A 16,754-nucleotide genomic window follows, 5' to 3' on the forward strand; every position below is an offset into this window, starting at 1 on the left:
AGGGGCTTCCAATCTAATGAGAGATATATTTACACAACTGTAGGGCCAGGTGGAGAATGATGCCAGCTCTAATAGGAGTAGAAGCAGAGACCAGTGCAAGTGAAGAAATGGCCCTTATGCTAGGTTCAACAGGCTGAAGACAGAGGTTATGGCTCTCCATACTGCAAACCTCATGCTCAGGGCCCAGTGTTCCAGGGTAGCCAGGGCAGAGTGCCTGTGGGTGGAGTGTCCAGGGAGATGCTGCTAAGTAGGGCCATATTTGTAGAAGACCTTAGATGCTAATCTCAGCAGAGCCATCCTAAGTAAAGAGCTAGCAGATGGGGATCCCTGGGTGGCGCAGTGGTTTAGCGCCTGCCTTTGGCCCAGGGCACGATCCTGGAGACCCGGGATCGAATCCCACGTCAGGCTCCCGGTGCATGGAGCCTGCTTCTCCCTCTGCCTGTGTCTCTGCCTCTCTCTCTCTCTCTCTCTCTGTGACTATCATAAATGAATAAAAATTAAAAAAAAAACAAAAAAAAAAAACCAAAAAAGAGCTAGCAGATGTTTATGGTAATTAGCAGAAGGGAAAAGGTGGATTTATCAGCAAAGCAAGTGGACATAGGAAACCATGCAGAGAAGGCTTTCACTACAGTCCTCTGAGGCACAGGTGACCAAGCTGAGCACTGGCAAAGGGATGGCAAAGAAGGTAAACATTTATAAAATAGTCAAACTGATGAGAAAGAGGGTGGTTGAGGATAAAGGGGGTGAAGGAGATTCTGGAATTTCTGGCCCTAGTTTATGGTTCCTACAAAGGTAAGAATTAGAGGAAGTAGAGAAGGTGTTTTGGAGAATTCTTATTTAACATCTATTTCAACTCTCCCCAAGTGAACTATTTGTTCTAGGCCCTAAGTAATAAAGCAGTAATTAATTATATTAGATGGATCATTTATGAAAATATAGATTTAAATCCTATAAGAGGGAACTGGAGGATCTTGAAGTGCCAGAAGGTAAAGTAGTCCTCAAAACAAAACAAAACAAAACAAAACAAAACAAAAAACCCGGGCAGCCCAGGTGGCTCAGCGGTTCAGCACCGACTTCAGCCCAGTTTGTGATCCTGGAGACCTGGGATCGAGTCCCACGTCGGGCTCTCGCATGGAGCCTGCTTCTCCCTCTGCTTGTGTCTCTGCCTCTCTCTCTCTCTCTCTCTCTCTCTCTCTCTCTCATGAATAAATAAAATCTTTAAAAAAACCCAAAACAAAATAACAAAACATGCAATAAAAGGGGTATGTGAAAAGGACACAGGAGTTCCCAATGGCCAGAGCTGGAATAATTTGAGAATTTGAGCAACAAAATAAATCAAGCAGTATTGGGTTACACTATGTACATCCCTAAGTCTAGACTGACATAAGCAAATGACCGAATAAATAAGTGGGAGAGAATAGGTAAGTTTTCCATGCAGAAGAATTCCAAATAATGTAGATATTCTGACCTCAAGGAGAGAGGGGGCATAAATCCCCACTTATTAATTGTGGGCTACACAGAGTAACTTCCTTCTAAAAGGCAGTCTAGAAAGCGGGAAAAAGAAGTTAACTTTATGCTGGAGAAACCTGACAAACACTCCTCACCAGATGATCACAGTCACTATCAACAGTGAAAGACGTGTTGATAGTTTATAACTTGGATATGACATGATAATAGCACTTTACCTGTGTGGTCTCCCTCCCTCAGGCCTATAATCCTAGTCTAATTGTGAGAAAAACATCAGACAGATCCCAACTGAGGACTCTCAAAATACCTGACCAGTACTCCTCAGACTGTCAAGGTCATTAAAAACAAGGAAAATCTGGCAAACTGTTACAGCCAAGAGGAACCTAAGGACACAGGATGACGCAGTGCAATGTGGTCTCCTGATGTGATCCTAGAAAAGAAAAGAGCTATCAGGTGAAAACTAAGGAAATCTAAATGAACTTTGGGTTTTAGTTGATAATAATGTATTGGTCCATTAAATGTGACAAATGTACCATATTAATGTATGATGGTATTAATAGGGGAAACTGGGTTTGGGATATATGGGAGCTCCCTGTACTATCTTCTCAATTTTATGTAAATCTAAAACTATCCTAAATTAAAAGTACATGTATGGAAAAAGAGCCCCATTATTTAGCGGAGAATGATCGATTAGGTGAAGAACAGAATATTTCAAAGTTGGCGACTTTCCCTGGCAGCTATTAAAATCAATGAAGAGTACAGGTATAGAGATAAAGAAATGGTTAAAAGGGGGAGTGTGTGTGTGTGTGTGTGTGTGTGTGTACACACATATGCACACTCTGCTAGGTATCCATAAGGCCAACTATACCCAAAGATCAGGCAGCTGAATCTCTGGAGGACAAAGGCATCCCCTAACCCCCAAACCCATCCCAAGCTGTACCTCCCACTCACTGCAGCTGGAGTCCAGAAGGCCCTGTTAGAAGACCACTACTTTCAGTTAAGATGGTGTCTGTCACACTTGAGTAGTCCCCAAGTGGATTCTTTTTGTTTTGAAAGATTTATTTGAGAGAGAGAGAGAGAGAGAGAGAGAGAGAGAGAGACGTGCCCAAGTGAGCACACAAGCTGAGGGGACGGGGTGCAGAGGGAAAAGGAAAGGGAGCAGCAGACTCCCTGCTGAGCAGGGAGACCAGTGTGGGGTGATCCTAGGACCCCCGAGATCATGACCCCCCCTCAAAGGCAGATGCTTAACCGACTGGTGCCCCTCCAAGTGGATTCTCTTAAAGGGGAAGATGCTACTCCAAATCTCTGAGAATATGCCTGGTAACCCAAATTATAGAAATTCTAGATTAAGAAATTGAAGTCTTAATCGGGGAGTGTCTTGCAGCTGTGAATTATCACTATAAGAGTTGAGTCTTAAAAAAAAAAAAGAGTTGAGTTTTTAGGATAGGTAAAATATTTGTTTTTGAAATGAAAATCCACAATTTGAAAACTTTGTCACTTGCAGAGCTCTGATAAGGTGTCCCTGGAAACGCAGGTTAGGAAGCACAGCACTGAGTCATCAAAATCATAGGAGAGGAAAAGAAGAAAAAAGGCATAGTCGTGGGCAACCCTAGGGCATTAGCTGTGTAGTAGGCCCAATAAGAAGCCAGCTCAGGAGTAGGCTATAGGAGGCAGGTCTTTCAGAAAAGAAGTGCAACTAACAGTGATCTGATATTTGGCCTATGAGGCATTGTATTTTGAGGCAACTGTCATGTGGAACATTTGGGAAGAATTACCCATAGATACCTAGCAAATTGAGCAAATGCAAAAGAGATAGGTATTCATTTCAGGAAAAAAACGATGTATAGGAGAGGAAAAATAATCCTAGTTCCCTGTTTGGTCGAAAGGTATAAGGCATTTACATGCTCACAGCAAGTAAACTGAAGGTTACTAATGTAAACACTAAAGGTTAATTCAACAAGAAAGGACACGATTACAAAAGATGAAGAGAATGAAAATGGGAAGGTTTTAAAGGAGCAAGATCTTTATGTGACATAATAGGAAATCAGTAACATCTAAGACCAATGACTCAAGAATTGGCTAAAATAATGGAAAGTAGTTGCCTTTAGGGAGTGGGATTGACAGTAGGGAAATATAAGTCAAGAGACTGTTTTTCATTATAATCCTTTAAGTACTTCTTGACTTAACACTTTTTAAACTTCTGTATTACTTTGCCTACAAACTTTGACAATAACAAAAAAACAACAAATCACTCCACTCCACAGCCCATGTGATTCCAAGTGAATCTCGTCAAATCTAAAAGTGATCACTGTAAACACTAAGGATGGAAGTCTCCAGGGGACAGCAACATTTGAACCAAGAACCCTGTCCTCCACCATTGGTGACAATGACTCTGTGAAACCCTGAGAACTGAGTATCTGGCAATAGTCCTGAGTTTCCCCCACTAACCTAAATCCCACAAAATCATTAAAAACAAACAAATGTGAGATAGGTTCCATTCAATTTCTCCCAAGACCTTCTGCCAGATTCCCATCCCAGCTGCCTTGCCTAATGCAACTGTCCTGGCATGGTTCCCTTACCCAAGACAGAAATGCCCGAGCCACGAGGCAGTGAGGTTTTGAGTGGAGGTATGCTGCAGACCGCACCGCCTGCAGTGAACAGAGTCCTTCCACTCAATGGGAGCATGGCAGTTCCTGCCCTGTTTGAGTCCAGGGCCCCAAGTCTTGCAATAGTGGCCCATTCTCAGCCCAGTGTGGCCTCCTTTGCTGGCTCCCCTCCCTGATGAGAGCCTGTGTTTATTTGTGTAATGATGAAATCTCTTTATGGGCATTCTCTTTATGGGCAGATGACACATAAGTCCCTGCCCATAAAGTTAATTTCCCTGCAAACTGCTTCCCTCCAAAGCAACATGTCTATGTTTGTAGTAGAAAATTCTGCACTTATTCACTGAATTTTATGGATTAGAAGGGTACATTTTCTATTTCCTCATTCTATCCTCCAGGTTCCTCAGTATGCTAGATAAATCCTAGAGTGAATTTATAAGGAGACACCAATGGAGAGAAAAACCTTTATTTGCATAATAATAAACGTGGGTGAAGTAAGAAGAGGCATATGAGAAGCAGATTAGGGTGGGAGAAGAGAAGAAGGCCCTTCGGGGATCAGGTAGAAAGAGCAGAGGCACTCTCATAACCACTAACACCTTCCAAGCTTGGCATCTGGACTCTGCTCTGTCCTCACACTCCCCTGGGACTTCTCTTTCCTTGCTTCATACTCTCACTGCTGGCCCTCTTTCCTTGTCTCACAGTCCCAAAGGGCTCCCTCCCCTAAACCCGGTGGAGGAGCACAGCTTCATACCCAAATGTACTTGGCAGCGACTACTCGGAAGCTGTTACTTGGATTTTTTGCAGCTCTTAGTGATTTTGACACCCTTGGACCGCCAGGAGTGGCTCCTCCTGCCACCAGAGGACTCTGGCTTTTCTAATAAGGAAGGTCCTGGCCAATTAGTCCAAGAAGGGCCTGGATTCTCTTCCAGGCTGGTGTCTCTGCAGAAATGCCTCCCAGAGTGGAAGGTGCTGCTGCAACAAGGGATGTCACCTGAGTTTTCTGGTGTATAGTCTGTGGTGAAAGAAAGATGGAGAGGAAGACTCAGTCCTCCCCTCTCTCCAGGAGCAGACCCTTGAGCCTCTCTCCAGCCACTTTCCTTCCTGAACTAAAGGCTCCACCTCAAAGTCCCCATCTGGTGGCAGACCCTCCTTTCCCAGGCACCACAAATCCCCACCCAAGCTCTTAGACCAGACTCCCCTCCAGACTCACCTGTGGCTTCAGCAGAAGGTGCACACTCCTCACACTCCCATTTCTTACTGTTGGATCTAAGAGAGGAGCAGTCCCTATGGGTTCCATGGGATCCACATGTAGCACACAGAATGAGGCGCCACCTCCTGCAGGAAGAGCCAAGGGAAGGTTGTGGGGACAAATATTACACTGACTACTGTTCTCACAATGTTTGCTACAGACCAGGCCCTTGCTGAGGGCTTCCCAGGCAATTTTCACTATACATTTTACCCATGACCCATTGTGGCTAAGTGCCAATCCCTGGACCCAGCACTCGGGCATACATACTCAAAAGGTGGATTTGGAAAGGAATTGAACCTGAGGGTTGCTCCCCTGGGCACAGGGGAGGAGCAAACCCTGAAGGAACCTGTCCACTTGTGCACAAGTGAGTCTCCGGCTAGTCAAGAATGGAACCTCAGGTCACCCTGAGGTCTGCAGACAAGAGTGAGTTGCTTGCTCTTGATCACTGTGCCAAGGTCTAAGTCTAAGATGGGCACTAATGAGTGATCATTCTAGCCAGGAGCCTTTCCCTACCCTTCTTCCTCAAAGCTGTCTCTGCCTTGTTCATACAGACAGATGGGGGCATCACAGTGTTGATAGCGCTGATACAACTCCGAGAAAGCCCCTGGCTCGAGTTCCCAGGCAGCATCTCTGCAGCGGGAGAAGAAACCGTAAGAGGCACATGATTGGTGGTGAAACCGTTGTCTACCTGGGAGGAACTAGAAAGAACTCAAGCTAGCATAGCAAAAGAGTGCAACAGGCTGCCCGAATACTGTAAACAGGATGGGCTGAGTGGCCCGGCAGCCGGGAGGGCTGAAATAGGATGAGTAGAACATGGGGATTCGTTAGTTTCACATTGGAACTCAAGAACCAACCCCCAGAGAATTCTGATCCCCAAGTACCCTTTTAAGGAACATGTCCACCCCTATTCCTACATTTTCCCCCTCCTTTTCTTTCAATAACTGACAGGCCCTCCCTCTACTCCTTTCCTCTTTGTCATATATCAATGCCTGGGGTGCTTCTTCATTCTTTGAACTAACCTCACACTCACCTCCTTTCTAGAAATCTAGGCAACCCACTCCCTGGCTCAATTCCTGCCTTAGAGTTTCCACTACCTGTCTGGAATATGAATTCCCATTCTTAGCATTTCTTGAGGAAACTCTTCTCGATTGTTACACTGTGGACATTTGAAGAAATGTTTTGCTGATGTGTGAGCATATTTCTGTAAGAGAAACACGGAAGAGCGTTGTGTTTATAAATACCATCTTTGATCACCTCTCCACCCCAACCCTCATCTCACAAAACGATGTTGCTAAGAGAGCTTGATTGGGGATTTCCATAAAAGGGCTATGGGTGGGCTAATGGGAGGGGTGCAATCCAGGCATTAGACCTGAGACAAAGCTGAATTCAAGAGAGTACCCAGGAGTACCTCAGATATCATCTCTGGTTGTGGGGCTTATAGTGCTGAAAGGCTGCCTTTCCTTCTATCCCCGAAAGCAAGGCTGATTTTGAGGTTGCTTGACTCATTCAAATTTGCTTGCTCTAGCCATCCTGAGGATTTTGCTCAATCTGAACATTATCATGGATGAGGTCTTACAGGTCAAGAAGGGTGACCAGAGACTGGGCTGAATTTCCTCTGACTGCTTGGAAACAGCCCTACATACAGGCTTCCAGGATGGAACACAGAAGCCAAGACGGCCTGAGCATTCCCAGAGTGATCTAGGGAAAATGTGGAAGATCCCCAGGGCAGAGAAAGCCCCACCTGTATGCACTTGCGGTGGTAGATAGTTTGACTACAACATGGACTCTGGATGTTTTCAACACTTGCTTGGGATAAGTCTTCACAACACAAGACACAGCTTTCCTCCCCTGCCTTCCCCCGTTGGATGTCCTGTGTTGGGCGGTGTTTTCCACAAAATGATCTGAAGAAGAGCAAACAGACTTGATTTCTGGTTTGTCACTGATGCAGTCTTCTAGCTGCCCAGCCTAGGAAGGGCAACCACCCAGGCCGAGGCCCAGTGAACTTCTACACTCATGAGGAGGAGGAGGAGCAGGGGAACAGCCACATGCCTTCTCACAGCTGTTCCTCCACTGAGGAAAACTCCCAGGACTATCTTCATAGACTCCTGTTCCTGAAAGCCCCACTTAGCTCTGAGCAGCTGTCTAAGAACAGCAGCTGTTTGTAATTTAAGAAGGGGATGGGAAGCAAGAAGTAACCCCTGTGAAATCGCCAAGTCAAGACATTGTTTCTCATTATTGAATGGTAGGACAGATTCGCCAGTGAATCAAAACAGGCCTGTGAGAACCGGACTCTGATTTCATTACTGGCTAATTACGAGCAACATGCAAAAGGGCAGCCCAACTTTTCCCCCTCATCACTCACTTATACTCTCCAAAAAATTGTGAAAGGCAACCCCTTTCTTGGCCACAAGGAAGATGGAAGTTTCTGACGCATTGATCCTTCTGGCAGTTGATGGCAGCTCCCTTTTTCTTGCACACAAAGCAGATCTGCAAATGAGATCCCAGGCAGCGCTCAGGGTCCCAAGAAAGACACAGACATTCTGTGGCACATCATTCTATGGAATGAAAACTCTATGAAGCAATAGGCATTTCCTTTCTTCAGTTGACCTGAAAACTCTGGGGGCACCTTAAAGCTGAGTTTCAAGCAACACTAAGTTATTTTTTCCCCCAGGATGTTGCTCCCTCTCCTAACTTAGGATACCACATCCCAGAGAAGTATGCAACTTAAGAGAAGGACCAGTTGGGAAACCCAAGGGTCCTTTGACTTCTGAACCAGCGGCTAGGGAAAAGAACAGAAACAGAGGTGGTGTTCAGGGAGGTATGAGAAGAGGCCTACCCGAAGGCACCCATAGGATTCTAGGATTCTAACCTTCCTAGAAGCCCGGGCTGCCTCCTTTTTGATGTCTTCAGGCAGGAATCCATGGAAACCTCTGTTGGACTGGCCCCTCTGAGGCAGCTTGCTAGATAGGATCTGGGGGAGCAGTAGAACCAGGCTGTCAACATTGATGATCAGTGAAACAGTGCAGTGGGGTGAGGAGGATGACAGTGTTGAGCTAGGAAGTAGAGCTTGGTGGGATATATATACATTTACAGGGTAATTTACTTAGCAAAGGCTTATACAACATCAACTGTGCTCCGAGTGCTTTTCAAATATTGACTCATTTAATCCTCATAACAACCTCGAGAGGTAGATACTATCAATATCTTCATTTTATAGGAGGATTATGTGACTTGCTCAAGGTCAAAGGACTCCAGAACCTGGGCTCTTACATACCTCTGTGTTACACTGCCTCTCATTTACTGAGGATTGATTTTGTGTGCTGAGCCCTTTGGGGAAACAGTCCCTTTATATTGACTTATTTTATGTCCACTACAACCCTGTGATACAGATGCTATTTGGATCCTCATCTTACAGAGGAGCCCACTGAGGCCTAGGATGGTAAGTGACACGGCTGCGGTCACACAGCAAGGAGGCAGCAGAGCTGGCATTCACATTCAAGCCCACAGAACCCATAATCTTACCCCACTCACTATACTACCCCTTAGTACAAAACAAATACTCTTCTCATAGTATATTCTCTACAGGAAGGGAAACAGGGCTTTAAAATCTCCTGACTAGGGCTGTCTGGGTGGCACAGTTGGTTAGGTGTCTGACTCTCAGTTTTGGCTCAGGCCTTGATCTCAGGGTTGTGAGATCAAGAACAACCCACATTGGGCCCCATGCTCAGCACAGCCCCTCCCCCACCGTGTGCCTGTGCTTTCTTGCTCTCTCCCTCTCTCTCTTCCCAAATAAAAACAAGCCACTTAACTATAGTCATCCTGCCCTATTGGAAAAGGGGAGGAATTGAACTTTTCTTTAAAAACACAATTTTAAAGATTTCTCTTATTTTTTAAAATATTTTTTTAAAAGATTTTATTTACTCATGAGAGACAGAAAGAGAGAGAGAGCGAGAGAGAGAGACTGAGAGGCAGAGACACAGGCAGAGGGAGAAGCAGGCTCCATGCAGGGAGCCAGATGTGGGACTCGATCCCTGGTCTCCAGGATCATGCCCGGGACCGAAGGCGGTACCAAACTGCTGAGCCACCCGGGCTGCCCAAAAGATTGTTTTTTTTGAGAAAGAGAGAGAAAATGAGCTGGGAGAGGGGCAGAGGGAGGGGGGAAGCAGATTCCCGGCTGAACAGGAAGTCCAATTCAGGACTCCATCCCAGGACCCCTGGACCATGACCTGAGCCAAAGGCAGCTGTTTAACCTACTGAGCCACCCAGGGTCTTTCATCTCTGAAAAGCCCCCAAAGTGGATTCTAGAATGGGAAATTAAGGAAAAGGATGATAAACTGTTCATGTACCCATAAACTGTAATGTAGGTGTCTGTACTTTGGAAGAATGTCAGCACCTCAGCCCCACCCTAAGAATCTCCCCAAAATACTGGGGAAGGTGCTGGACTTCCTACAGTGATTACATGTAATGTGTAATGGGGGCCCGGGTTATTTTGATATAGAAAAGGTGACCCTACACAGTTAGATGACTTGAAGACACTTGGATTATAGCTATGTTTTCCCAACTAGGCTTAAAACATATCTATTTTACACTAATCATCTCAGGGTTTTAGGGACTATATGAGTGATTTCTGTTTCCTTTATACTTCTAAGTAGTACTACTGTTTTCTACAATGAGCACATATCATTTCTATAGACAGAAAAATCAATAATGAAAGATTATAAATAACCTAAATGTCCTTTAAAAGTGGTTTGTTTTGGGGATCCCTGGGTGGCTCAGTGGTTTAGCGCCTGCCTTCGGCCCAGGGCGTGATCCTGAGGTCCTGGGATTGAGCCCTGGAATCGAGTCCTGGGATCAAGTCTCCCACCAGGCTCCCTGCGTAGAGCCTGCTTCTCCCTCTGCCTGTGTCTCTGCCTCTCTCTCTGTGTGTGTGTGTCTCTCATGAATAAGTAAATGAAATCTTAAAAAAAAAAAGTGGTTTGTTTTAATACTTTTTGGCACACCCATACCATGGAATACCAATTAACCTCTAAAAAGAAAAAAACTAGATCAATATGGAAAGATCTTCATAAGTGTCAAGAGGTAAAAAAACAAGCAAAATACAAAACACTGTGTATAGTATGTTTATTTTTATGTTGAAAATGTGTATGCTTGTAAAGGCATTGAGATTAACCAAGACCGGACACCCAAATCAGACAGAACTTACAGAAGAGGAAAATCACAGACCAATCTTTCTCACGAGTAGAGGTATAAAATTAAACAAAATATTAGCAAATTGAATTTAGCACCATATAAAAAGGATAATACATCATGATCATGATCAAGCAGGGCTTATCCCAGAAACATAAGGTTTGCTTAACACTGAAAATTAAATTGCTCTAACAAACCCCATAAACAAAATAAAGGAGAAAAATGATCATCTCAATAGATGCAGAAAAAGTATTTGACAAAATTCAACACACATTCATGACATCCTCAGCAAACTAGAAATACAAGGAAACTTCTTTAATCTGATGAAAAGCCTACAGCTAACATCATATTTTAATGTTGAAAAATTGGATGCTGTCCTCCAACGTTGGGAGTAACACAAGGATGTTCACTCATGTAATTCTTATTCAACACTTGATCGAAAGTCCTAGCTACTATAACAAGGAAAAAAGAAGAACTGAAAGATGGAAATGAAGAAGTAGAACACTCTTTATTCACACTACATGATTGTGTACCCAGGAAATCCAAAGGCATTTACCACAAAGTTTATTTTATTTTTATTTTTTTTAAATTTTTATTTATTTATGATAGTCACAGAGAGAGAGAGAGAGGCGCAGAGACACAGGCAGAGGGAGAAGCAGGCTCCATGCACCGGGAGCCCGATGTGGGATTCGATCCCGGGTCTCCAGGATCGCGCCCTGGGCCAAAGGCAGGCGCCAAACCGCTGCGCCACCCAGGGATCCCCATACCACAAAGTTTAAAAATAAAAACTGTTGAACTAATAAGTGAATTTAACAAGATTACAGGATATAAAATCAACATACAAAATAAACTGCATTTATATATACCAACATCCAAACTTGAATTGAAATTTTAAAATACCATATACAATAGCATAAAAATCACAAAATATTTAGGCATTCATTTAATAAAAGATGTGTAAGATTTCTTCACTAAAAAAATTGCTGAATAAAAAATAAGTAAAAAAAATAAATAACACATTGCTGAGGCAAATTTTAGAGACTCAAATAAATGGGGAAATACATCACATCCATGGATTGAAGATTCAATATTACTTGTTAATTCTTTCCAAATTGATCTATAAATTCAATGCAATCTCAATCTCAACCCAAATAGGCATTTTTAAAAAGAAAAATTGACAAGCTAAATATAAGATTTATGTGGAAAAGGACCTGATAGCCAAAATAATCTTTAAAAAGATTGAGCTTATAATACTTAATTTCAAGACACTATGAAGTCACAATAATCAAGACAATGCAGTACTGTTGTAAGGATGATGCACAGATCAATGACATAAATAAATCATCCAAATCCACAGATACATGATCAATTGATTTCAATAAAGGCACCAAGGTAATTCAATGGGTAGACAAAAATTTCTTGGGACATACACAGAAAGCACTAACGATAAAATAATTGATAAACCGAACTTCATCAAAACCAAAAACGTTTGTTCTTCAAAAGATACCATTAAGAAAATGAAAAGGCATGCCATGGACTTGGAGAAAATAGTAACAATACACATATCTGAAAAAGGATTTGCATCCAGAATATACAAGAAATTCTTATGAATTAAGAATTCAAAATAACCCTACTTTTACAATGGAAAAAATATTTGTACAGACACTTCACAAAAGAACATATGTGAATGGCCAGTAAGTACACAAAAAGAAGCTCAACATCTTAGGTCAACAGAGAAATACAAATTAAAACCATAATAAGTAAGATGCCAGTACAGACCTCATAGAATGCTAAAATTTAAAAGATTGACCATATCAAGTTCTGGCAAGAATATTGTGCAATTGGAACCCTCATAAATTGCTAGTGGGAGTGTAAACCGGTACAACCACTTTGGAAAGTGGTTTGGCAACTTCACATAAAGTTAAACATACAGTTTAGCACACAACCAATAAATCCACTCCTAGGCATTTGCCCAAGGGAAGTGAAAATGCATGTTCACAAAGAGGCTTCAACATGAATATTATAGCAACTTTATTCATAATAGCCCCCAAATAGAAACAGTTCAAATGTCCATCAACAGATGGATAAATAAGCCAATTACAAAATATTCATACAACAGAATACTGCTAGGCAACAAAAAGGCACAAGCTACCAATACATGCAACAACATGGATGAATCTCCAAAACACTGCATTGAATAAAAGAAGCCAGACACAAGAATACAATTGCTACATGAAGAGTAGAAGTAAGTATAAGACTAGGTGAAAGTAATCTTATACTGCAGAACAGTGATGATCTCTGAGGCAACTGACTGGAAGGGTATAGGTGGAAACTTTCTGGGGTGATGGAAATACTTTGATTTGGGTAGTGTTTACATGAGGATGTATGTTACATCCCCATGCTATAGGAGCTTATAAAAACTCATAAAACTGTATGCTTAAAATTGGTGCATTTTATAGTATGCAAATTATAGCTAATTTTAAAAAGCACAGTAGGAAAAATAGCTCTAAGGACAGTTGATAGCATGTGCTTCTGGGGAGAGGGAGAAAGATTGGGAGAGATTGTTTTGGGAAGTGACCTATTGTACATAACTTTATACTGTCAGGACTTTATAGCAGGTACATACAGTACTTTTTATTTATTTATTTACACATGTTACTTTTTAAAGACTAGATTTTAAAAAGAAAAAAGCTACTAAGACAAATAAGTAGGACTATGGATCTGAGGCTGGGTGAAAAACAAAGAACAGACTGTACAGCAAGAGCCATGAAACATTCAAAGCAAAGGGGACCTTATACTCACAAGACAAAAATAATGCACGCTGAGATTGTCTTTCTGAAGAAATTCCCCCAGTTTTTCGGGATCCCCAGGTTCTCGAAGGCATAGCCGGCAAACTGGAAGAAAGGATGTAAAGAATTCATTTTGGGAATACAAGGAGGATTGAGTATTGGGAAGAGGACATTTTGACAAGGATTAGGTTGGGATGAAGTGTTGCATGGTTATCAGTTAGGCCTTTGTATCATTTTGGTCACATTTGAGGAAGTTGGCTGCAGCTGCTCACTTTATATACTTTTATCTCAAGGGGCTTTAACTTGTTTCTTGAACTCTGGATGAACCATTTAAAAATCAAGGATGCTGAGTTCTTCAAGGTCTTAGAGAATTCTAGGAAGTTAAGTAGGATGGACAGTTAGAGAAGCAAGTTTAATGCCCTACAGAGGTGGCCTTTGCTGAGGTCAGAAGGCAGCGGTTGAATAGAACCTCCAGTCTTTCTTACCAGGCCTTGAAGATGGCTTCTTTTGGGTTACCCTCCTTGTCTTGGCAGATTTTCTATACAAGAGAAGGAAGAAGTACAAGGTAGTCTTTGAGGATCCTATCAACGCACCTTGTAACATTTCCCTCAAAATGCCTCCACGGATCTGATAAAGGACCAAAATATCAAAAGGCTAAGACATCAGTTTCTTTTTTTATTGTGTATTTTTTGCAAGTACAAAAGAGACCCACAAAGTTATTTGAATTATGTGAGATTGTAATTATCTTTCTGTTCCTATTAGCTGTGCTGCCTTGGTAGACTGGATGAATATAAGAGCAAATCCTCTTTTACTCTTTTACTGTCTCTTTTGCACCTACTCTGAATCTCTGGTGGTACCATGTACACACAGCATGACGAAATACTAAAACTGAGTGCGAATTTCCTATTGTGAGGCACTACTCTTGGCTTTTTACATGTATTAGGTCAGTGTATCTACAGAAGGCTCTAAAAAGTGGGTGCCATTTTAATGCACATTTTCCAAGTGAGGGAACTGAGGCATAAAGAAAAGAAGTAACCTGTCCTAGGTCACCTAGTGTCAGCAAGTGTTAGAGCCCGGATATGAATCTAGGCCGTAAGGCTCCAGAGCCAGCACTTTGCTACTGGGGACAGCCCTGGGCAGCTTCCAGGGGACCACTGGTGTGTGCTTCCACACTACCCAACCCCAGCCCTCAAGATCACAAAGGGAACAAAAAGTGCAGCATATACCATGGGTCTTTGGACCGTTTCTCCCAAACTCCCTTATGTCACACCTACTCTACCTCAATCTTTGACGTTCCTTCTTCTTTTCTTTTATAGTCTTCATTCGCTGCTGCCTCTCTCTCCTAACTTGAATTCTTCTATACTATTATGAGGACAATACAGGCTCTTCCAGCTGTAAATATAAACAGGGCTTGGTCAGCAATTTAATTCTACATTTGGTACCACAGGGTCAAAGTGACAGTGTACTTTAACTGCCAACCCATGTGACAGAATAAAGGACTCACCCAGTATCAACACTAGTAGTAGCCAATTAATGTTAAATCGCATCAAAACCGTTCTGGGCGTTTTACCTGTGTTAACTCACAAAACCCCTGTGCAGGAGGTACCATTACTATCCCGGTTTTCAAGATGAGGAGACTAAGACCCAGAGAGGTCACAGAGAGGCACTTGCCCAAGATCAGAGTTACTGCTATTGCTCAGCGGAGTGAGAATTGGAACCACCGCCTGACCTGACTAAAATGGGCCTTTGTTTTTTTCGTGCCTCCTAAATGCACGAGGTAGCTAGCACTCAGGATAAAGAGGCTCATTTTGCCTCCAGAGTATGTACAGGCGCCTTAATTCTACCCAGTAAAGGCTTGGACAAAGTAGCTCCTTCCAGGGAAAGGAGCCCCTGGGATTTCGGCTGCCGGAAGCAAGAGCTCCCTCTAGTGGCGGACAGGAGAGAGCACTGACACATCAGCCCTTGCTTCCCGTCACCAGGCTCAGCCGGCCTCTGCGGTTCCGTCTGTTCCCGACCTTGGTCCAGATCTGGGCCGCGCGTAAAGCGTCCCGAGGTGGAGACGACGCCCTGCCGTCTCTCCCCCCACCACAGGTTTCGTTCCATTAGTTAAGAGGGAAATCCCTGAAACGGAAGGGACGATTGAAAAAGACCTAGAATTCACTGCCATGAAGGACTGTGTCTAGTCAGGGGAGAGGGGAAGGAGGATTGCGTTTCTTCAGAGGAGGGCTGAGTGAATCAGGTCACTCCGGGGAGAGGGACTCCAGCGCTCCTCGTCCTCAGAGGCCGGCTGGGGAGCGGCAACGTCTGCCAGGACTGCCCGTTGTTCTCCTTGGACACAACGGCTAAGGCCACTAACTAGCTGCTCGGAAAGCCAAGGCTGCGGCTCCTTCGTCAGCAAAAGCACTTGGCCGGGCTGGAAGAGGAGACAGGAGGCCGTGAGCCCGGGGATCCACTTTCGGGACTGCTGAGCGGCTCCGGGTCGCCTTTTTTTTTTTTTTTTTTTTTTTTTTTTGGCGGGGGAAGGCGAGGGCGGGGCGGGGGGAGGGGCGGAGCGGGGAGTCCCGGCCCCCTAGCGTCAGAAAGAAAACCTTGAAACGTCAGTTCTTGGCATCGCTGGATCAAGACGTTCCTGGAGTGGGGCTCTGTGCACACCGGGGTTAACGGGAAGCCGCAGCAGTCCTCAGAGCATCTGAGGAGGGACGCGGCCAACGCCGGCTTCCACGACTGCTCAGTCCAGAGATTTCCTACGAGCGGACGCTCCCTGCAAACGGTCACCAAGCTGTTCCGCTGGATGAGTGCTGGGTAAAGGCTTGTTGAAAGAAATTAAAAATAAAGTAGCGTGTTCGGCCCCGCCGCCGCAAGAATAAAACAATGATTTATTTGGAAAATACGTGTCGGTGTGGCCACAACCGTCCCCGGAGGAAACAGCCGGAGAAGGGGCTCAAGGAGCATCCCGCGGACGCCAGACCAGGCTCATGTCGCGCCTGCCGGGCGGCGGGTGCGGGGCCGGGCCGGAGACCGCGTCCGCCGCTCGCTCCTCACGGTCGCGCACGGGCCGCCGCTCCCGGCCGGGGCCGCCCGCCCAGCTGTCGCCGAGGGCGCTGCTGTCCGGAGCTTTAGTCGTTGTCACAAGCCGTGGTAGCTACCTCACGGGCGGCCGCCCCGCGCGGTGACTGCGCCGGCGAAGGGGGAGAGCGCGCAAACCGGGGCCGGGTCACGCGGACTGCGACCCGGGGAGCCTGCGGCCGCGGGGACCGCAGCGTCGCCAACCGTCCGTCCAGCTGGACCGCTAACGGCCGCGCGCCCTCCCCGCCCCACCCCTTCCTCTCCCACGGCCTGCGCCCGGCCCCGCCCCGGCCCCGCCTCGCCCCGCCTTTTCTTCTCGCGCGGCCAGCGCCCCGCCCCGCCTTCGCCCCGCCCCTCCCCGCCCCGCCTCGTCTTCTCGCGCGGCCAGCGCCC

At 44.9% G+C, this 16,754-nt stretch overlaps 1 protein-coding gene across 2 annotated transcripts; it reads right to left on the minus strand.

Annotated features, from left to right (window-relative positions):
• Positions 1 to 4,520: 4,520 nt before the first annotated feature.
• On the minus strand, positions 4,521 to 16,520 carry PHF7 (PHD finger protein 7). 2 transcript variants are annotated; one of them, XM_038566245.1, is made up of 11 exons: positions 15,884 to 16,520; positions 14,575 to 14,687; positions 13,781 to 13,833; positions 13,309 to 13,400; positions 8,189 to 8,290; positions 7,682 to 7,806; positions 7,061 to 7,220; positions 6,414 to 6,520; positions 5,833 to 5,949; positions 5,281 to 5,405; positions 4,521 to 5,082 (listed from the first exon to the last, which is right to left on the minus strand). In XM_038566245.1, the coding sequence occupies exons 2-11, from the start codon at positions 14,616 to 14,618 to the stop codon at positions 4,856 to 4,858; spliced, it is 1,152 nt and encodes a 383-aa protein (XP_038422173.1). In that variant the 5' UTR covers positions 14,619 to 14,687; positions 15,884 to 16,520; the 3' UTR covers positions 4,521 to 4,855. The 2 variants fall into 2 exon arrangements, with proteins under 2 accessions (XP_038422173.1, XP_038422174.1); XM_038566246.1 differs by lacking the exon at positions 8,189 to 8,290.
• Between the last annotated feature and the right edge of the window lie 234 nt (positions 16,521 to 16,754).

The sequence above is a fragment of the Canis lupus genome, chromosome 20 (assembly GCF_011100685.1).
Source record: "Canis lupus familiaris isolate Mischka breed German Shepherd chromosome 20, alternate assembly UU_Cfam_GSD_1.0, whole genome shotgun sequence".
NCBI classification, from domain to species: domain Eukaryota; kingdom Metazoa; phylum Chordata; class Mammalia; order Carnivora; family Canidae; genus Canis; species Canis lupus.